Here is a 24,308-nt window from a genome sequence, read left to right as displayed (position 1 = left end):
ACTGCAGCAATATCAGAAGAACACATCAGTCAGACCTTGAGGAAATCGGAAAATCTCTTAAAAAGTTATGAATTTTTCAAGTGTCTGTGCAGTCACTGCTGAATGAGAAGACTACAACAGTCATCTTAAAACCATGGCGGTGTGGCATCTCAATCTCTGCAAACCAACTTCATGGTTTCCTCGGACCAAACAGTCTTTTTCTCTCCAAGTGTTTTCTGGAGTTACATTTGTGTATTGTTACCACTGCATGAGTAATGAGGGTGTGACAACCACATCCTTTAACCCGTTGAGGACAGACTGATTTTGCTTTATCCGCATTTCCCAGAGACACCTGCCCGAGTCTTCTCGAGACTCATCTTCAACAGATTAAAGGTGTTATGTTCAAGCTTTTTATATGTTGGCAAAACCTGTTTTGACTTGGGTAAATGTAAAGGATGCTCAATGATCAGTATGAAGACAGCCTAAAGGAGAATTTGCCCAAACTGAATGAGTACTCCCATTTCAAGGCACTGTTGAAAAAAGGTTCATAAAACCATTTTTTAGCATATACGGATACATGAATACATGTTGGTGTGTGTGTGTGTGTGTGCGTGTGCATGTGTGTCTGTGTTCTTATGGCACATTGTCTAAGCCATTTCCAAGAAATTCACAGTCATACTATCTCCTCTAAAGATGGAGATCATTATTTCATTGTCTGTCTGTCTTTGGGTTGTTGGTGTTGTTTTGCACATTTTTTTGTGTTGGGGGGGGGGTGTGAGGATTCAACAATTAACCTAATAGACAAGAAGCACATGGAATACAAATATTGCGATAGTTCCACATCTAACCCTGATTATTGTTCTATCTTTACATAATTAAAACACCCTCCCTCAGAGAAAACTTATAAGTAACACAGGGTCTAAAATTACTCCGGTGTTTGCGTTCACCTGTCAAACCAAGAAGAAGTGAAAGGGCTTCGGTCGGAGCATTTGCACACTTTCAGGATAATTGATCTCTCCCCTACATCCCCTAATGGAAATTGTAAATAGCATTCCTGAGTATCCAGGCAAACACCAGCTTCTGCAGACACACACACTGACATTGACTTACTGACTATATCTCTGCTTTTTAATCCCCTCCCCCTGTCTTTCTTTCTTTGTCTCTTTTCTCTGTCTTAATTATTCATTGGTAAGCCTTTCTCACAATTTTTCAATCTGGGAAGATTTTTCATGCCAACCAAATTGTAAGATTTTTTTTTTTGCCAGTGTGGACATCTCACTAAATAGCATGATCAGCATTGCAATCCTACTCCTAGGAAATCTTGTGATTATGTTGGTATTTTAGCGTGATTATCTGAGAAAAGCATGGTAACATGCACTAAGGTGAGTGTGTGAATGCTGGAACATAAAATCTCCACATCTTTAATCCTATCACTCAAAACACACATGAAGACAGCCCACGAACACATGGGCAAGGGCCACCATTTTGTTAGATTTGGGTAAGCGTAGTTTTAATAGTCAACTGTGATGCAACAATTAGCAGGATATTTCTATCCATCTGAACAGGCACAACAATTCTCAGTACTTGGATTGCGATCAAGATCCCGCTACTTCATCCAGGTGTGAATGAAACATATCTCTCATTGTCCCAACGCACCTGTCTGTGTTTCTGCTCCAGCGCCCAGACGTAGATCATGACCAGACCCCCGGGACGGCAGATCCGGGCCAACTCCTGGATGGCCTGCACTCGGCGCTCCACCGTGGCGAAGTGGTGGACGACCGCAATGGAGATGACGGCGTCGAAGCAGCTGTCACGGTACGGGAGCCGGAGGTTGTCGCACACCATGGCCTCGTGGCCTCTCCGCACCGAGATCTCCACGAGATTGGTACAGCAGTCAGAGCCCACCTTGAAAGTTCGGTTGTTGATGCCGAGGTACTTGCCATTGCCACAACCTAGCCATGAAGAAAAAAGAGAAGAACATGAGGCATAAGTTAAGATGAGTTACTGACTTATCATTGATCAGCAGTGTGATATTACTACCTGCTTTATAGATTTACACTGGATGTTAGCCCAACTGATCTCTTTCTAAAAATCTTCCTTGTTCTGCTTCTTATTCTTAGATGTTACATTAAACCTAATCAATACAATCTTATTAATTCTATAACAACAGTAATGAAGGAAAATTCAGGACAAGTTTTCATGTGATGAAAATGTAGGAACAGCATTACAGCTACTGATGTCATCATACTGACGTACAAGTGAGCAGCATTAGTGTGGTGTGTATGAATTTTACTGGACTTTATCTTTAGTATATATTTCAGTACCAGATTTAAAGTACTACAGACATGATAAACGATGACTCTCATGATATAGAGTAGGATGATATAGATATCACAGTAATGACAGTTTACCCATCTAACCCCCCCCCCAAAAAAAAAATATAATAATAATTCCATTCTCACATAACTAAAAAAAAACATTCTCACATAAAACACCCATTTCTTTTTCCAAGATGGCAAAGTCAAGGGTCTCTATTCTGCATGTATTCACATGATAGTATTACGGATGAGAGATTTTGAGTATAGACCACTCGCTGTCATCAACACTCCCATACCCCCAACAAAAGTAATCAAATAAAAGTGTATCACCTAATTAGGCACATGTAAGAACATCCCATCGTATAATGTCAAGCTTGTCTGAATGGGTTTAGCCACCCACTGGGATTAATTTCCACACATCCACTCAGAAGAACACTCCAGCATTCACGACAGGCAAATTATCAAAAGGTGATGCATATTCATAGCAGTGGTTGGTATGAAATTTCATACATTTACAACACAATACCCGAGACAGGCCTGCACACGTGTTCCGCATCACAGAATCAATACTGGGTTGCATGATTTCAGTGCGTGCTTGTCACACGGGACTGCGTTAAAACTGCCATCAAATTTCTATCTCGGGCTAATTGGAATGTCCTTGACAGGCTATTTGAGGCACAGATGCAATTGCTGCGCCAGGCATAAGGCAATTATGTATCTAAATGACAAGCGCGGTCACTCATTAACACACTCCCAAGTTCGTGCTCATCATCATACTCATCAGTTCTCCCCTCCCCGTACCATGGCTCCTTTTTTGTATGTTAGTGTATATACTCACTTGCCTTCCCTAAATTAGAGAATTAATTTAGCTACCATTTGATTAATAATCAACAAATCTGCAATTAATCCTATATATAAGAAAAGCAACACACACAAAAAAAAAATAAAAAAGCAGTTGTGTGCTAAATTACTATCACAGAGAACACTGCCCCAGTTACTACATGGCATAGATCAGAGAGCCCAATGTCAACCCAGATTTATCTAGTCTTCTCCGAGTCTGATTTTTTTAGTTCTCCACAGAAACATTTTTTTTTTTTTGGGGGGGGGGGGGGCAAATATCATTCCTATATTGCTAAATGCAAGACTCTGTATATTGCCTCCACTCCCCTTATCATGCACAATGGTCAGTCTTAAACTAAAGAGACTACATACCTTAAAATGAAAGTAAGGATGCAAAATCAACTTACTGAGACATAAAAGAGAGAGAGAAAAAAGGAACTTGAATCCACCCTCCCCCTTCCAAAAATGGGTAGAGAAAATAGTAAGTTCTGGGATTCTTATCAAATCATAGTCTTATTTCTTTATTTCAGTTAATCTTTCCAACTATTCTACACAGGATGTTGAATAACAGTTGCCTGGTTTGCAGCTACCTTTTACTTGTGTGTACTTTGTACATCTTATCCACTGCGTCCATGACTGGAGTCAGCCTAGCTTACCTTTTCCTGACACAGACAAACTCACTGACAGTGGATACATAAAGTTAATGCCTGTTGGAGGAAGTCATGTCCAATGTCTGACTGCTATTCAAATTTGTGCCATTTTTTTCAACCAGTCGATCTGATTTTGTCTAATTTCTCACTAATGTGCTCTGCTTTCAGCAAATGTAGATCATAACAGCTCTACGTAGGTGTGCAATTCTCATTAATGATAGCGTGAGAATAATATCACAAAGCCACAGGCTCATATCACTGAGAAGAATCATGATATAGTCATTTTTATTCCCCTCTTCCCTTCACCTATATAACCACCATGATTATCATTTCAGTTGACACAAATACACTTTTTTATGTGCTAACCAATGTGACATAAGTGAGCTCACGCCAATCCTCCCTATCTGACGCATGCATACAGCTGTAAGTCTTGAGTATTTCTTAATGTTTGGAGTTCAAGCCTCCTTTTTCCTTCCATTTTTTTTTTTCTGGCATAATAGTCTTTCCAATTTCTTCTGCTGATGTGTCCTAAAAGTCAGGGCTTTTGGGTGACAACAGTATCTCTTTGTATGACTAGCCCTGACCCAATCTTCTCTAGTACCCATTCATTTGTCTTGTGCACTTTCCATGAAATCCTTAAATTTCGGCAGTAATGCCACATCGTACATCCAACTTCTCGCACACCCCTTGCACATCCCTCTATCTCATACATCAAGTTGGATGCAAGTTTCAGATTTGTCATATATTGCAGATTTCCAAAATGGTCCCTGCCCAATCCTCTTGCCAGAGGTAACTACAGTACTTTTTTATTTATTCATAAACAGTTATATTGTTATCTCCACTGTTACTTGTTCAAAATTGTTTTCTTTGCCTACTGCTCAAGACTGTGTCCCCTTCACTGCACCAAGCAAGACCTTGCATTGTGATGTAAAGTCATACAGGGAGAACTGCTAAAAAAGCACAACAAAATAAAACACTTTGAATAATAGGGCTTGCAGAACATACGTGAGCACTTAGAGGGACATTAAACATTAGGGAAGTAAAGTGACTGAACTAAATAGGTAAAAGTTGATAATTTTTGACAAATTATTTGGAAGTTTGAACTATCTCCAGGTCCATATCAGGGGCCTTGCAATTATAGCAGTCTTGGGCATACTGTAAAAGTGGTTTCTTTCGCGGAGGTTTTATTTTCACGCTTTTGAGGTTGAACCGCAAATTTAACATCACGCGAAAATGTTTTGAAAAGTCACGCGAAATTATCCATGCAAGGAAATGTTTTAAACTCGCCGCTTGTTACAACGCTGTTGCGCACACACGAAAATTCTGCGCATGCAGGTATTGATGGTATTGATGGTCAACACACACACAGATTTTGCTGACCGCGAATTTAAACACACGCGAAAAAGTCGGCACCAATGGAAACTGCGAAAGTATCTGTACGCGAAAGAAACCACTTTTACAGTAACATCACCACATCTCAACTCCTTGTTTGCCTTGTCAAAAATGAAAACAGCACAAAATTCCTACATCTTGGAGGATGCATTAAGAGCATAATTGATCATCACACATTTTCAAAACAAACATATAGACCTGCAATAAATGAAGATGAGAAATTAATAATAACATTTCTACACGATTATGTCACTACCGTGGCAAATCTGAGGCAAATTAAAGCCAATGCTATTATGTGAAGAAAAGAAAAAAAAAAAACACACACACACACTGGAAGGGAGTTAAAAGTGAAAAAATAGTTTGCATAACAAAAAGTTGAATCACATCAAGCAAATCAATTCTCTGAAGAATCTGTTGGAAGTCAAAAGAAGGAACTTTCCTGGACAGCTGTTAACCTGTGATACTTTCTTGTTCTATGACTGCCACTATTCTATTGAGGTTTGTAACATCCACAAAGAAAAAAAAAATTGTTCAAACATTAAACGCTATTGTAACGCTCTGTTTGGTTGATGTACCATCTAATGCAGATGTCAAAACATAAGAGTGGAAATGTATGCACACACAGCTGTATGACATCAAAACTAATCATCAGCTCTTAAAGCATTATGATGATGCACAGTATATTCTCTCAAATTTTGTTTCCAACTCTAGTGTCTAACTGTCCACGTGTCTGGGAATTTCACACAGTCCGAATGCAGCTAATTCTAACAACAAACTATTGATTACTTCTGATATAAGCAGAATATACCCCTTTAACAATCATATTCATTTTTAGGCACACAAACCATTTTTTTTTTAAGATTGATTTTTGCTTTTGTATCCCACCCATGACAATTTACATGGGGGCCAAGGTCAGAGTAGTACGGACAATGGTCAGGGTTGGAATGGTACAGACGCTCTATGACCGGGTGGGACATATGGTCACAGTTGCGTTAGGGTGGATGGTCGTGGACCGGTCAATACGGATGGTCAGTATTGGAATGTAATAAGATTGTTTGGGTTGGGGTGGCATGGATGGTCAGAGATAGGGATGAGTGGATGGTCAGTGATGTATAATGGTGGGATGGAGATTTCTAGCTTGGTTTCGGACAGGATGAATGGTCAGAGTTGGGTTGAGATTGACCGTGTGCAGTCTGGATGAATAGTCAGAGTTAGGGACGGGTGAACATTCAAGAGTTTGGTGGAAAAAGTAAGGTCAGCATCTGGTTGAGATGAATGGTCAGGTTTGGGGTGGAATTGGGTGGTCACATTATTTGCTCGACTACATCTCAGTGGCATCCATTATATAGAGAAGACACGGTTAGTAGAATTAATAGCCAGGTACAGACATGTATACTTGCAGTGGATTAGGCTATTAAAAAGGAGAGATAAAGTGCACACATGCAGTTGAAGTACAGGTGCCATGTATACAGAGGAGAGGGACACCATGGAGCTATACAATGTAAGGGGCACTTACACTGCCACCGAAAACCACAGTTTTCTGCACATTCCTTTTTTTTCCATAAGTTTCTAGGCGACTACAGGTACGTGTACATGGGTGAAAAAACAACTGAAAAAACTCCTCAGAAGTAAAGATTTTTTTGAAACTCTGCAGTTTTGTTTCATGTTTACTTTCCCCAGTAGAAATGCTCACTCCCAGGCTTGCCAGTTTTATTCCAGCTTCTGGGTCATGTGACATCTGCCATTAGCATGGGAATTCTCCTGCCCGCCTGCCTATGCTCAAAGAACATGAAGCACGAACTTGCACATGTTCTTTAATAAATGTTCACTATGTCCCCAAAGCCTGAACATTTGTTGTTGTTGTTTTTTCTGTGCATGCACATTCCCTCCCAGAATGCCAGAAAGTTTCTGCGTTTTTGTGGCAGTGTAAGTGGCATACAGCAAAACTCATGGTTTTTCTCATTCTGGCTTTTTGCAGTGTAAATGCCCCTTCAATAGCCCCATAGGGTGGCCAAAGTGAATAGCCTCAAGTTAGATATGGTGAGAGTGATGGGGAAAGGCAGTGGACATTACTATGAATAGCAGTGACTCCGCGATTCAAAGCTGTTAGAGTGAAATAAGCTGGAGGAGGAAGATGGAGAAGGGACAAGAGGAGAAGAAGATGAAGGAGGACGGGATGGAAGAATGGTTAGATTTGATGATGCACAGAGCTTCTATTGAAACACATGTTTCTTTCCAAGGCCTTTTCACAAGCTTTCTGTGTGTCATCCTGCACAAAGGAATATCTTGGGGCACAAAAAATAAATAAATAAATAAAAAAATCATCCCTTTTCTATGACATGAAATGGGCGTGACATTTAAAAATGAGAAAAACCCATATGTGAGATAGTTAATAGTTATTTTCTGAGTAGGATGATTATTGGACATGGAAATTCTTAATGCACATGAATCTTCCTCATCCTTAAACAAAACATTGTTCAAGGATGTTCAACCATTCTGTTTTCAATCAAAGTTCAACTCTGGAACTTGACTATGAGCAGTAATCTTGCCCTCAAGTTCCTGTTTGTATATTTTTTCTATTTTTATCTTGTTACATGTACCTCATTCTATCTTCATTCCAATATGTTTGTATATACCGGGTAGTCTGACCTTGGCTTATCTGGACATCAATTTTCCAGATCTCTCTATTACTGTAAAACATGATATATTCGCGGCACGAAATTTTCGCGAATTGGAGCCGACGGCCTTTTTCGTGGCAAGAAATTTTCGCGAATTGCCTCTTGCGTTCAATGCATACAGTGTAGATAAGAAATTTCGCGTGCATTTTAATTTTGCGAATCTTGGCGCTCGCGAAATTCGCGAAATTAAAATGCACGCGAACATTTCTCGTTTTACAGTATGCTGACATGAACTACAGTAGCACATGACTGTCTGTTTTTTCAGTGTAGAATACTGTTGCTACCTAGGAAGAAACAAAGAAGGACAGTGCAAACATGTGCAAATACGTATATCTATATATCATCATAGTGAATAGTGAATTAGCAATGCCTTAAATATCCAGAGCAAAACTTGCTTGAATGTGTCGTGCTTGAGCATATATCTCAGTCATCCAGTCATAACACTTATCTGGACGGGCGCCGGCCTCGACATGGTCGGATAACTAAGCTAGCACTGTGTACTTCTCTTTTGCCTCCTTTGCATCAGTCGGGGATCTTGCTGAAAGGAAATCTATACACAACAGAGTTAGCCTTCTTCAATGCATGTATACTACTAAAAAATTCAGTGCACTGGAGAACTCAGCTTTCAATTCCCCCTTCCTGCCGTCATCAGTAGTCCAGTTCGTTGCCCAGAAGATTTACCAAATAATCTCTCCACAATTGATTACAAGCTTGATTTATGGCATGCACTTTTTGCTGCCCACTTTTGCCCCCATAGGACGATACATCTACGACTGTTTTCACACGCGTTGAGAAACATAATTGCAAAGCTGAATTACAATTCTGATTACAATTACAGTTAGAATTATCATCCGCATACAAGCCTGAGGAAGGCTTCGCGGATTCTGCTGTGTCGAAATTCAGAGTGACGAGAAAAGGTGTGGCCTCTTTCCGAATTTCTATCAATCACTCTTGAGCGGTAGTGAGCGTGGTTTTTCTGCAAAAGTGGTTGAAAGGTCATCGTAAGCTCCACTCCCCCAAAACACAATGTAAAGGTCAATCTGTACACAAGACTGTTTCACTTCGTAATTCTGGAGAATCGTCACTGGAAAACACCTCCGGAACGTCACTTGAATTACGATTTGAATTACGATTCAAATCACCCTCCGCAATTCCAGTGTCCATAGATACACGGCCATAATGCATCATATGATTCTAGTGATGCATCACTGGAATCGTGATTCAAACTGCACTCTCGGTACATGTGAAAACGACCTAGGAGAAGATGACAAAAGCAATACCCTGGCATTTTATCTAGGCGTCTCTAAAAAGAAAAAAAAACTGGCCTGGGAATACTGCTTATAGGGGAATGATTGATAACAAATAAACAGATACCACAGCTCTGAGGAAACCAGACAGCATCAATGTCCTCGGAAGGATGTTTCCATAAGACAGAGCTATATCTGACTTACATTACAAACATGAAGGGACTTTATTTGAATGCAATTTCCCTACTGGCAAGGATCAAGGGGGGGGGGGAGGGGAGGGGGGAGGGGGTATCATGTATCAGTCTAATAAGAAAGATGCTCTAATACCAAGTACATGCAGAATGGAAAGTGACTGTGCCACTCTCACTTTACTGCAAATCAAAAGATCTACACTCTTCTTTCCTCAACATCATATATGACCCTGAAACACAAAACCATGTTGTTGTTTTTTTATTAAGTTAAAGGCAGATTCTAAAAGAACAGATTTTAAGCTTTAAAACGATATATAACTCAATTCAAATGAATTCTTCTAGAGTGTACTGAGAAAAGAGGCTCTGAAGTATAGGATCTATTGAAGTGCTTAGTCTTACCAAGCTGTGCTCTGTGCAATGAATTGGACAAAAAAACAAGATGCAAGACTTCATCACAAAAACAATGAAGGGATTACCAGATTATCATGAAATTGAGCATGCTCTAATTAAACACATTATCCATGACTAATGCCAACTTTCAAAGCAGTAGCATCATCCTTTCAAAAGTTATTAGGGGAGTTGAAAGTGAAGAGTGTGTAAAGAGTTTTTGACCCATTAAAGATGAGTCCCAAGAATACTTGGCCAGGTGTATATGGGAAATGCGTGTTATAGCTAAATCAGCCTGTCCTCAACAGGTTAAGAAATGAAAAGGGGCCTCTAAGACATATCTAATCATACTATTCTACAAAAAGATGTTCTTGAGATCACTTTGCTTTGATTTATATCTCTAATGAACTACAAAATACAAATTTATGGAATACAATATAATGGGGAGAACAAAGAAATCAGGCTTGTCTCTGAAGCGAGCTGTAGAGTGGTACAGCAAACACTAGAAGTTAGTCGCATTTACGGTGACCAGTGTGAGAAAGCAGCACACGTACATTGCAGATGTGTTTGTCACATGGTACAAAACTGGACATGTGGCTTGCAGGGTCAGTATACTACAAACAGTGGCTGCATACTATACTGCCTGTTGCATCAAAAATACAATAAAATGTCTGGTTGAGAGTGTGTTGCGGTAGTGGCAGCACATGTGTGAGGGTATTTACAATGGTGTGAAACGCACGAGGTACATCATCTCAAGTAGGTTTTACACCCATGCCTCTCGACCTTTCATTCATATTTTGGCTTACAGGTGAAGGAAAATTCTATGCTGCCCTATAACTCCTGCAATATGTGCAGTATTAGAATGACAATATTTTGTTTTATGAGCATAAACCAAAATAGTTCATGTAGTATGCACCAGGTGGCACAACACTATACAGCTTAAAAGGAGAGTCAAACCACTTGATACATGTCCAGAAGGACACACACCTGAGAGGTGGTCAACCAAACAACGTAGCAAAACTAACTATGTATCTCGGCTATGTTATCTAATTTTACCAATTAAGATGACAAAAAGCGTGCTTTTAACCAGGAAACTCAAAAGACTATCATGAACAGAAAAAGGTGCATCATCATGGTTCATTTGTAGGAGTAACAGAGTTATGATATACTGATACCATCTTGCATACCTGCCAACATTTCAAGATGAAATATCTCACTTGTGGATTGCAAAAATCTTATTTTATATGCAAACTGAAGTTAAAAATCTTACTTTCAGTCAAATATTCAGAAAATACACATGAAAGGTGTATCTAAATATTCTTTTAAATCTTATTTCTCTGACAGAAAATCTTATCTTGCTATTTTTTAATGTAAAAAATCTTACTGAATCTGATAAAATCTTATTAGTTGGCAAGTATGCATCTTGGCAACGACGTATGTCCTTTCTACAATGACCACTGCAGTGCTGGGCCAGATTCTTTCAATTTGAAAAAAACAAAAAAGAAAACAGGCCTTGAAATCAATAAGTGTCTGCAGAAAGGTGCTTCACAAAGTCTAAAGAATGCAAACAACTGAGTATATCTCAGTACAACCTGATGCATGATATAAATAATATCGCAGTTTGTGTACGTGGTATTCCAGTTTACTAGTCATCTACAATAGACAACCTTATCTCTTTTTTCAGTTGTCAAGGATATGCACAGAAATTACATAGTGGTGCATACAAGTGATGGAATGCGGGTAAACACAAAATGTGCTTTGGGCCATTTGAGAGTAAGGCCATAGGGTCATTGTATCAGCTTGCTTGTTTGTTTGTTTGTTTGTTTGTTGCTGTTGTTGTTGTTGGTGCATTCACACTGGAATTACTGCATAGTATGTGATAAGGTTGTTTTGATGTTTATTGTATTTTGGTAACAAACAGCTCTATTTGAAGCCATTCCATGGCTGGCTGTAATACCAGTAGATCAGTTTATATACACGTATGAATATTTTTTTTTTTCAAACAGTGTTCAGTTGTAGTGGGATCAAGCAACTATTGGTGCACAACTGAACTTATTTGTATTCATGATGTATAAATCACTGCCTTTGTCATGCATGTCCATCAGGTGTTGCCCTCTTCCATCTGAGCCAAACCTATAGCAGGGGCTAGGTATTGGGGGTTGAATCTTTTTTTTTCCTCAATTAATTCATTTCATACTGATTAGATATGACACAGAAAAGTACACACACTTAAACACTGCATACAACTGCTATGAAAGACACTGGTGGCAAATAATCAGTAGACACAAACCTGAGCAAATGAACATATCCAAAGTAAAATTTTAGTAAATTGACACACTGAACGTGGATGCAAGACTAACGGTAATTGAAAAAGTCTATATTCTACACGTGAGTTTGCCTTGTTGAGATTGCACTATTCTCTAAATGCCCCTGACCCAGATCTAAAGTCCCATTTAGAAAGTCCAGAAGAAAATTTTTCCCAATATGTAGCTCTGTAAAAAGGCTCCCCTACCTTCACCCCAAATCAAAGATGTGCCTCATAAAATGAATAAAAAAATATGCTGGAACGTTTCGAGATGAATAAGCACACAAACTTTGCGTGAACAATTTGCTTTTTTTCTGTTATCTGCCAGCAACAAGTGAAATGGGACAACCAGGATCAATCAAACAATGGCAGACAGACATTTGATATAGCATCCTTGGTTTAGAGCAGTGTACAGTAACACATACAATATGGCTGTGTCCTTCTATCCCTCATACTATTCAATCTGCCTCACTACTCCCACCCCCCCCCCTCCATTTCAGACTAGAGATATCTTGTATGGATATACCACATCCATATGCAGACCTCCCAACCTTTCTGACTGAAAAGTAGGGATGAATTTGCTCAAAAGTAGGAAATATGAGCAGTTCCCATGAAAGTGTGTAGTAAAATTATCAAGAAGAATAGGCAACTCCCATTGAGACAAGAGATGTGGGAAAGGTCAAAATTCAGATTCTTTCCTCCAAATTCAGAATGGATAGTAGGATGTCTTTACATGTCTGAATGTTCGTATATATTCAAACAACATATATCCATACATCATTTATTTGTGTTTGAATGCTCTCATATCCATACATTGTATGAATAGGTGGGGCTTATCAATGGCGCTCACCAGCTAGGGTTTTGAATGCACAGCAAAGTATGAACATAACGTGCAAAGCCCTGCTAAGTTCGTACTGCACATGGGGAGCGACTTCCCATGAAACACGACAGTGCATACTGAGGTGTGATGCCGCCATACGATTAACATCTATTGGGACATTGTGCCTGAAAGTGGCTTAACTTAGTGAAAAAAAAAACGGTTATAATGATTACCAAGCAAATGTTTAACAACTCCTAGCCTACTTTTCCAAAATGCATTTGGAGAGAGAGAAAGATTTTCCAAATGACAGGAGTCACTCCACAGTGAGAAAGAAACTTGGAAGAGCCCACACATGAAAACATCAACCACTAGCATTCACTGACGACCAAACGATTACAAGGAAGTGATTAGCATGTCACGAGCAGGAAAAAAAAAACCCTTCATTTTTAGACATTTCATCATCAAATGAAGACATGTGTTTTGTGGGGTTGAGTATAAATGCATGACTACTTCTTTTTCCTACACATTGTTCAATTATTTAAAAAAGACAGGTGAGTTTGAGAGAAATGCTACTTTTCTCACATCAAACTGCCTCTGCCTTTGATGGTGAGACAAAATGTCTTCCTCAGTTTCCAATCACTTTCTGTGAGTCACAAAGGTGCTGTTACATTGTCTTTTCTAATGAAAATATTTTGAAAATGACTTGATATGTCTCATGTCTTTGGGACAGCATTGTTTTGATCCTTAATGGATGAGCAATGACTGTTCGTGGCAGCGAGTCGTCTCTCATGTTTGAGACTCCTGCCGTTACACGCAACACTTTGCAGAGGAGGGCTGGAGTTGTATCTGTACAGTGTCTTCCTTACAGCAGTGTAGAAGAAAATACAACTTCTCAAGAGATTGAAACTGGATGACACACTTCAGAACACACTGAGACAGTTAAGTTACCAGATCATTTGGTTGTGGATGTGGTGTTCATACATATTGGCTGTCACTGTTTGCAAATGATACACCAACTTCACAGTGATGTCAGTAAGTCATATCTTTTTGAAACAACATTTCAGCTATGGAGGTGATTCCATTATAACTTGCAGAAAACGTTATAGATCTGCCAGAGTGATTTTGTCCAGGTAATTCCTATAGTTCTGGTGCTCTACAGACATTTCCAACCACCCTGAACAGCCTCAATAAATTCAATCCTTTGATCTGAACCACAAGGCACAACCTACACTCTAAAGGCACAAAATTGTGTAACTTTTGTTGGGACAAAGAATTACTTCCCCTGTGTGATCAACCTTTACTGACCCATAAACACGACAACTGTTATTGCACCTTAGATCTTTTGTCAAAAACAGACAATTGAACACACAAACAAACAGTATTAGATAGGCCCATCATAATTTGTTATGATACAGGGTTCAGTTTGATATGAAATATCAACAGCTGACTTCCCAAACTGTCTGAAAAGTATGCTCAAAGTGATACATTTAGCTGCAAAGGTATCAATACTGAAATAATGGTTGCATCTTCATGTAATTATTTACTGGACAAAGGATCAGAGATGCTACTTTTCAGTAGAATTTGTCATGAAAATGTTTGTTTGTCAGTCTGTTTGACTATGAAGCAAGGGTGTTGTACCCACAAGCAATAGGATTTATGAGCACAAGGAATGGCAACAGTTTGTCACTTTTCATCCCCAAAACTAGCCTTCACTTGTTATTCAGTATATCAAGATGGCCTACACCCCAATTGTCTTTAACCTTCAAAAGGAAGTCAAATACACCAGGAACACCAGGCAGCTAAAAAAAAAATGTGAGAAAAATTCATAAGTCTCTTCCCATCTTGCATAGTAAACATGAGTTGCCTTTTCTTAATCCAAAACAGCAATTGAACTTGATATCTGTGTCTAGCTACTGTGACTACATTTGTATTTGGAATCTTTAATATGCCTTCAGCTAAAAAACCAACCAACAAACAGCATAATGAAAGAAAACCTAAAACAAACAAACAGACAAACAAACAAACAAGTAACCACCCCACCACAGGAAAAAACAAGCAAACAAACAAAACGAAAACAAAAAACAGAGCTCTACAGATGCCTGTCATGAGAAACGCTCATGCTACATGAGAACATTTTGACATCTCAATTCAGACTATGGACACACAATCTCACTTTATTGGATCATTGTAAGGTGATTGACAGAGAAAGAAAGCACGACTGGATTAGGTATAATAATCCTTTATGTGCCCAGGCATGTAGCTTAACAAGTTTGTTTGTTTGTTTTTGTTGTTTTTATGCCAGCATTCAGTAATCCCTTCAAACTTGCCCTAGTTATAAGATAGTAAAGCCCACTGTACTGTATAGCAATGTGTCTCAGTCCAACAGGACGGCCATGGTGACACAATTGGGATTAGGGGGATTAGGTAATCTCTTTGATATTCTTTGGCAATTTGTTTCTGGACATCTGTATGAAATTGGCAAAGAGGGCAATCCAGTAAAGTTTTTAGTAAGAAAGCAAAGCACAGTAAAGGTGAAAGCATACTAAGAATTGACCACTGACATAAACAGAGAGCTGCTGGGTTTCTAAACTGTCCTCGGCTCTGGAGATCTCACCAAGTTCTGCTTTCATTAGTCATTCAGTTTTTGTTATTACGTTCATCACAGAATGGGCAATACATAATCCTTCCTAATTCCCTTTGTATGACAATGATGTCAAGATTAAAATACACCATTATCGCATCTTAGCAGGTCTAACCTTTACTTTGGCTACCCATACTTTGATGTCTGAGAGAAATGAGAGATTGACAAGTTTTAATGGGCATATAAATGATTAAATCTAGCTAACAACAGCATTATATTTCATCACACAGGAAATTGCTAAATTGAACATGAAAGCAGCATATCATAAGACTAATGTTAGAAATGAAACACAGCTTCCAAAACAGTATCATAATACATTTTTAAAGCAATTATTTCCCATTTTAAGGGTTTTGTTGTTTTTACAAAATCATCATCTCAAGTAGATATCGACATGGTACAGTAAAAGGGTCAAAACGATTTGTCTTTCAAGCATTCATGTATCATTTTCTGTACTAGGATAAGTGTTTATATATTCACATCCTACTTGGGTTTTTATGTATCATTTTCTGCACTAGGATAAGTGATTACATATTCACACCCCGCTCGGGTTTTTATCACTTCAACAACACAAACGTCACAGTGCCAAACAGCTCACACGACACAGCACCAAACAGCTGGGGCAATAAGGACGCAACATCAGACCAGAGTGGGATCAAGGACCTGCCCAGAGTGCCTCCTCATTTGGACGGTTACAGTTTGTACCGAGAGCTGCAAACACTCGCACATTTACGAGGCGTGTGGTCGAAAAATAGATTGGATTTAAACGCAGTCGCCTCATGTACAGGAAATGTGTGGGATATTTGTGCAGGCTTGTTTCATGGTTGAATTGCCCACCAGAATGAAGTAGCTGTGTGTGTTGCCTGAAAAGGATTCATCCACACACTGCTTCAACCACAGGCCAAGAGCCAACAAAATAAAACAAAATCCTGCCACAACCATTAGAGTAATTAACAATGAATGCAATGGTACATATTAAAATGTATGCGGTTACACAGTTATTTAATATGCTATCTCCTCATATGACAAATTTTCCTGCATTTTACCAAAAGTCACACTCTAATTATGTAGTTGCTCTATGAATTGTGAATCATATTTTTTTCTTGAGACACGTATGAATGTACTGACTGCACAATCTCAAAAGCGGCTACTTACCTCGCTAGCCATTGGCATAAGATGTGCAGACTTTGTTTAGATACAATCAATTTAATGGTCAATGTAACCACAAAAGCTAGCACTCTTCAGATTCCTTTTTTTTCTGTCATTGATATCACTTTCAAATTCATATTTGTAATTCTGGGCACAATGATTTATGAAATAAAGAAGTTTGAAAAAAAAGAAAATAGTGTGACTCTTTCTGCTGAGATTTCTTCAGAAATGCCAATTTGGAGGAATATCCTCTGAGCAATCTGATTTGTTAAGAGGGAGCACATACTACAGTTTACGTGGAAAGAACTTTAGCAGGGCAAATCTATGCTTTGAAATTTCTCCTGACAAGCCATTATTATTTTTTTTTTTTTTGGGGGGGGATGGGAGACCAATAAGATGTAGAGCAGGAATCTACAGCCATTGCACTTGAAAAGGGACTCTCTTGTGATCTACATACATGCCTGCCACACTGCCTAGAAACTTTGGGCGGAAATGTATCAGCTCGTCCTCTCCCTATTGATTGGATGATGCATTTGGACGGAAGCAACTTTCCCCACTGCGGGCATCCTGTCTAGGTGAGAGTGTTGTCACCTTGCAAAAAGGGAGGGGATGCATTATTACATGGCAGTACTTGAGAGCAAGAAGGGCACTAAGGCGCCGGAATGATACTGCCCTCGTTAATCAGCTTTGAAGGGTCTGGAGTGTTTACATTTTTCGCATGTAACCATTTCCCTTCTGAGAATAGACTTTCCTTGTTTGCACCACCACAGCATTACCTCCAATGATGAAAACCAAAACAGCCTTAAAGCAGTCACTCTGAATTTAGAGTGCCTGTTGATCTTGAATAGTGAAGACAGAGCAGTGATATTATCATCTCCTTACATGTATGTCTTGCTACGACAACTGACCCCAAAAACAAAAACAAACACACACACAAACACACAAAAATGCTGTCTTATAGAGTAAATGCCTCACAGAGGAGGAGTCAGTATCTTTAGGGTATCTCAATATATATTCAAAAACAATTTATGCCTGCCTCTCATGGGGATGTCTTTATTTCAATGTAACAAAAGAGTGCTGGAGGCCTGAAAAGAGTATAATAAACGGGAAGAGGGCAGCGGCCACGCAGGATAATTACATACTGATCTTGTTTACCGCATGCCAGCTGATACCTTCCTTACGGTTGCCGTGGGGATGAGTGGATGAAGAAATGGCTTTTGAGGGGCAACAAGACATGTTATCCACCATATCCCCATTGTTCGTGTCCTGGTTTCTCTGCATCCAAGTTTTTGCTCACTAATGCTCACTGCATTCACTCCCATTTCTTGACATTTTCTACCAATCATCTCAATTCTACATCACTGTTTTTTTCTTCTCTCTCTCCATCTAGTATAGATCTAACAGTCAATCCAAACCACTCAAAGTACATCTGTCGATATCATCCACTATAATAATACAGTCTACTCCATAACACTGAATCTCTTCTTAATGAACTACCTTAAACTCTCACTCTCACTACCCATGCTATTCTTTCTTTTTTATACTGAATTTACTCATTACAGTTTCCTCCATTTCATCTCCTTCTAATATATGGAGTTATATCTTCTTCCTCTATCCCAAGCCTCTTTCCTCCTTACACTCTCCCAAGCTACCCGATATCAGTGACGTGGACCTGTGGCGCTAGATTAAATTTCCTCTTGCACGGCTACTGTTCAGTGCTATAAAACCTGTGCCGCTGTGAAAATCTAGGGCGGGTGTCAATTTGTCTACCGGATATTGATCGCCATGGCAGCCGTGCAACTGCCCAGCACCTCAGAGACCCGAAGACGTCTTTCTAACAACATCTCCTTTAGATTTAGGCCGCATTCATCATCTCAGCAAAAGCCTGTCAAACACTATGAGTACAGTGCTGTTTGCTATCATACATCATGACCTGGCAGTTGAATGATCGGACCAATGTGCCATGCACCACATTGAATAATAAAATTACAATTAGCATGGGTGTACCCTCTCTCCAACTCGACGTGTGCTGCAAAGTTTAACATTCCGACTGTAAACAGCACTCTCAGAGATGAATACAATGTTCTTGTCGCGATGATTTGTATATAAGTCACTTTTATTTCTCTTTTTTTCACACCTGCTGTTTTTAATTCTGTGCAGATTCTTCCACGAGTAATGCAGTCAGAACATAAACTGTACTTTTTAAACTAAAGTCTAAATGCCACCCTTTAAAAAGAAAAATAAAAGAGAGTAAAATCCAACACGACAATGACAAAAAGGACACTTTTTGTTGCTTGTACTATGATTGTTATCTCTGATTCTGTGAATAAAACATACCAAAAAAAGGACAACTCCCAGGGATGCCAGTTAGCACAGAAGGACCTGTAAATCATCTACAAGATGCTGGTTTGTACGTAAAAGGGCCTGAAATTTGATATTGCCGGAGCCAGAATACAAGCTTTTGCCGGAAAGCTGGTATCCCTGAACTTCAGCTGCAAATTTCTGATTGATTTCAAGTTTGATTGTAACAACAGAGCGACAGAGAGGAGCATTGTTTACATCGGTTTCCAACCAGAATTGAAGTAAATATGGGGGAGGGGGGAACATCGTCAATAACCCGAAGGCTGTGGTGCACAAACAGGCCGGGGGTACTGTGCTGATGTCAATAATAGTCGAAGAGATGACCCCCAATTTCGCTGGCACTTTGAGATGAAAGTCAGCAGATTACGAGCCCTCGGTCCATAACTGTAATTGTGTCTTCTCTTGAAACATTACATGGTTGTTGTTGGTTTTTTTTTTTGTTCTTTCTTTTTTTTCATAGTAGGCCTATTGCAAGTATCTAGAGAGATATTTCTCATATGACGCATTTTCAGAGAAATCATCAGAAGAAGTCCTGGATTCATGAACAGAGACTTTTCGATTTCACCTCGTGGACGTGGCCATCGAGGAAATAACGTCATTTTAAGGAACTGCGCATGCTCCAGGTTCTCCAGCATGTCCAACGCCAGAATCTTCAAGGAATTTCACGGCCACTGAGATTCATGACGTGCTGACATCATCGCGTGGCGCAACCAATCACCAGCCCACTGGAGGGGGATGGGGCCATGACATCATAGCAGTACACCGCGGATGTGCCGAATGGACCGCAGCCATTTAGAGCCGCTCTCGTACGAGACTGGCAGTCACGTCCACACAATCGAAAAGTCCTTTAATGTTGATTCTAATACAGTTGAACCCCTCTTATCCGGTCTCCCTTTATCCGGATCTCTCTATTATCCGGACGCAATCTCGCCGTGATTTTTTTTTTATAATTACGGGAGGAAAGGGGGATTCCCAACTCCTTGAGAACTCCTACACAAACACACATGAATTACATATTACTTCCAACATGATTAACATACATCAAATCAAATTTCCTCCCAAATTGCTTACCTTCAGACATTTTAACATCCCCAAACATCCCCAAATGTAACAATGAAAAGGTTGCAGTATACACATCACTACATGTGGTACTACAGTGGGCTACATCAGTACATGTGTATGTATATGTACATGTATAAAGCATTGAGTCTCCAGTATCCGGCCAAATCCCTTATCCGGATGAGCCCCGGTCCCGACTTGTCCGGATACGAGAGGTTCAACTGTACACCATTTACCAGACATCTCGAACAATGCGGGTACTCTATTTCCAAGGAAATGACTTAAAAAGAAGAAGAAAGTCAGAGTGACAGGAAAGCAACCAAGCAGTGGATACTTGGAGCAAAATGGGTTCAATTTGACAGACAGGTGGAAGTTGTAGCCTTTGGGATATACATCATAGGTAATTTTATGGGATTTGATAGACATGCAGAACATGCAATTCCCTACAAATGATGTACTGCATATACATGTGAATACAACACAATTTCTTTGCCTCCTTTCCTGGTCTCCAGTCCCAGAGGCCATACCGCAATTAGAAATATGATTATTATTTTCAAAATTTCTTTGGTTGATCTTTAATATCTTTTTACATATAAATAGTGAACTGATTACGAACAAGATAAATGAGCCTTCAGTGCATTATCTTGATCACATTTTGAGATAGCCACCATAGACAAATAGATTCTGAATATTTATTCATATATGTTTACATACATGCTACTTCATGAAGAAAAAAAAAGAAGTCAAAAGTCAACATCATAATGCATAGAAAGGAAGGGCAATTGTCAGTATGATGGATTATGAAACAATATCAGAGTATGCTACGTGGATGAACACACATTTTGGAAGACTGGAATGACAAAGATGGTATGTGACATACAGTGTAGTTGATACTACAGTGTGTTGGCAAGGTACGAAGTCCTAAAAATGTCTTTCATCCCACCATATCACTTTCAAGCACTCCTTTGCATTCAATATATTTGCATAAAACTGAACAAACCACAGCATAAAGTGCAAAATCCACAAGTTTAAATGAAGAAATTGTTTCCAGAAAATGTATTTACCAAAGCTACTGCCCTGACGTGGTCAAACAAAGCTCTAGATGGACTCGTCTGAATACACCCTTTACTGTTGCTCTGCCCCAATCAGCCGTTACTTTTAATTTTGTTCATCAAGCTTATTCAATCTATGTACGGCGCCACGGCAGACATGTAATTGGTCAATTACCATGTGAGACTGTCTTCACACGTCTATGGTGTGAAGCCGTAATTCGAGGATTGTCGAAAGGTGGTGAATGCCGAGACACGGCCTGTGCCTCCTGCTCCTGCACAATCACGAAATGAAGCAAGCACCAGTAACTTGTCACCTGCCTCTTCAGACATTGATCACACACTGCAATCAAAAAGTATGGGATCAAGGCTGACCTGCACTCTCTTTATTTTTTTTTTCCTCATCAAGTTTCACCAAATAGCTGACTCTTGGGAAATAATGAAACTTCTGTATTGGTTCCGCAATTATGCGGCCTAAAACTTGTTCACTGAATTCTCAATTGAGGATGTTTTTTACTTCTTCATATGGAAGATTCTTGCATTAATCACAGTCCATTAACTACAACAGAACTTCAAATAGTTAGCCGAACAAACAAGGATATATATCATAATGATTGTAAATCAGCTTGAAACAAAAATCTTGCCCCCCCCCCCGAAAAAAAGAAAGAAAAGAAATTACGTACAGTATAGAATCCATATTTTATGTACACACAGTTTTCACATGGCACCTTTTTAGTACCTCAACAAATGGTCAAGATCTGTCATAATTGTTCTTTGAAGCAAGACCTATGAGATGATATGCTATAAAAACTACAACCCCACAAATGTCAAGCAGTTATATTCAGTTTTATAGATTAAATAGATGGGCCTTTGTCACTATCGGATACTGAAGATGGCTTACCCCATGATTAATTATACAACCTTTCACATATAATGTCAAGAATTTGCAATGATAGATGGATCCAGTCAAATATCAAAGCAAACATGTGGCAACATGGAAAGATTTATAATATTTATACTATGAGGCACAGTATTAATCTCTTTGACTGTGGGTAACTGGCATTTTAAAGGGGTTTCATGCATTAAAATAATTATGTTTAAAAGCATACTACCTTTTAGTGTTTGGAGGTCTATTAGTGATACAATTGTAAAAGACACTGAAAAATGGAAAGAATTGGCTGACAGGGTATGCATATGAAAAGCAGAGGCATATCTCAGACACAAAAGCGATATATTCGGCTCATACATTCAAAAGAGATTTACACTGCAAAAACACACTCGTTCTAACACGTGAAAGAATTCTAAAGGCAAGATTATTTCATAGGATTTCATACTCTATGGATAAGTCAATAAAACCATTGTGCCTGCTTGAGGGTTCTCTCTCATGCATAACCTTTTTGGTTCTGGTGTCAAGGTTAAAGATACTGGCATTTTGTGCTAATTTTATGCCATTCTATGAGTCCATTTTTTTACTTTGACTTTGATTAAATAGGATTAAAATGAAAGTCACACTCTCCTTCATTAAATTACAATATCTTGTAGGACTAAGCAAGTTTTTAAGACAATATTCAGGTCTCAGTGAGGATGTAATCAATATTAAACTACATGTAAGTGTCCATCAAGATTGGTATCTTAAAAAAAAAAAACTTCTATTACCCAAAAAAAGGTTTAATAGCATTCTTAAATCTAGATGAGACTTGCGGGCCTCAAATTATGAAAGAGGGAAAGGGATTAAAATGATACTCAGAAAATAACGTAATATTTCAAACTTTGGCGGAGCACAGATATGATTGTCCACAAATACATCAATCGATCAACTGATGCATACAAATGGACTGTGGAATGACTATATGAGTGGAAAGCCCTCAAATGATGACCTCTCGCTCAATCTGGGAGTCATTCAGGCAAAGCGGGCTATACTCAACCTTAATATCTCACTTGGGGGCCCCCTGTGGGGGGCCCCCTTAAGGGAATACTTTGTGTATAACACATAGGCCTTCTAGCAGCCTGCAGACCAGTAGCATGTAACGATATTGCCTAATACTGTAATAACTGGTTATGTAATGAGCTTAACATCTTAGACAAAAATTGACAACTATGAGTGCAACAATCAGCACATTTTGGCTAAATGTCTGAGTGAGCATACTCTTATTTCATATCTACTCTACATAAACGCATTGACTCGCATATTCAACCAAATTTCAATCACGTGCTGTAAAGAAAAAGTCACGGACTAAAGAACTGATGGGGAGCCACTTTGGGCTGAAAAGAAAAGAATAAATATAAGCTGGACAGAAAATGAGAAAAAAAAATATTTTTTTTGAGGTGCCACCCAAAGATTCTTCTGAGTGAAAGGGGGAAGGGAAGAGGGAGTGTGGCCATTGATCCCACCAGGAGACAGGAGCATTACAGAGGCAAAAGCATGATGTGATATTTCTGACTTCAATAGCAATTCTTCTTTGAAGTATGAATTTGACGAAGCACAAACATCATGATTGTGATGTCGTGAAATATGCATTACTCAAAGTTCTGTGTGGGCGGAACCACCAGCAAGTAATAGAAAGAGCTATTAACCCGTTGAAGATGAGTCCTGAGCATAGGCAAGTAAGTGTCTATGGGAAATGCATGTTGTAACAAAATCAGCCCGTCCTCAATGGGTTATGAAACCTTTGTGACAATTCTACACAGAAGCTGACTTTTTGTTGTTTTTGTAGTCCATTTCTTATCAATGGCAATGCATAATGTATCAACTTGGAGAAAGTTGTTAGCGGGGTGAAATAGGCATGATTAAATGTGTATTTTGTACTTAACTAAATACCTCACAAAACACTTGCATGTATGACATCACCTTCTCAGCCCTGTGTGTTACAGTTACCACTACCTAAGTGTAGTACTCTTTTATTGGCTGATAATGAGATAGTTCACTCCCGTCTGCCTCTCGCGCTTTGTACGTGTAGGTGGGAGTCATCAGCAGCACGATAATTGCCTTTCATAATTCACTGCTTTCGTGGAAACGATCTTTGAAAAATTCATCCTAACGCAAACCTGCTCCCACGTAATTAATTTCTGATTGCATTTTGTTGCAAATGTTGATTTCTATTATAGGCAATGCCGTCTTTGTGTTTTAGGAAGAAATGAAGTCGACCTAATTGAACAAACTTTCCTCCTTCTAGGAAAAAATGATGAAAATATTGCTGAAATGTTCAGGTTATGGAAGCAGCAAACATGGAAGCATGCAGTAATAT

At 39.1% G+C, this 24,308-nt stretch overlaps 1 protein-coding gene across 2 annotated transcripts in view; it reads right to left on the bottom strand.

The window, feature by feature from the left end:
* The window catches only part of LOC139737402 (uncharacterized), a 63,563-nt gene that overhangs the window by 8,077 nt on the left and 31,178 nt on the right, over positions 1–24,308 (bottom strand). For both annotated transcript variants that reach the window (XM_071648078.1, XM_071648079.1), the window contains exon 3: positions 1,636–1,931. In XM_071648078.1, the coding sequence (XP_071504179.1) occupies positions 1,636–1,931 (296 nt within the window). The remainder of the gene's footprint in view (positions 1–1,635; positions 1,932–24,308) is intronic.

This window comes from Diadema antillarum, unplaced genomic scaffold (assembly GCF_040938485.1).
Source record: "Diadema antillarum isolate AM-2024a unplaced genomic scaffold, OU_Dant_1.0 seq00000692_RagTag, whole genome shotgun sequence".
Classification (NCBI taxonomy): Eukaryota; Metazoa; Echinodermata; class Echinoidea; order Diadematoida; family Diadematidae; genus Diadema; species Diadema antillarum.
Note: the sequence above shows the minus strand (reverse complement) of the source record. Positions and strands in the feature narration are given on the sequence as shown.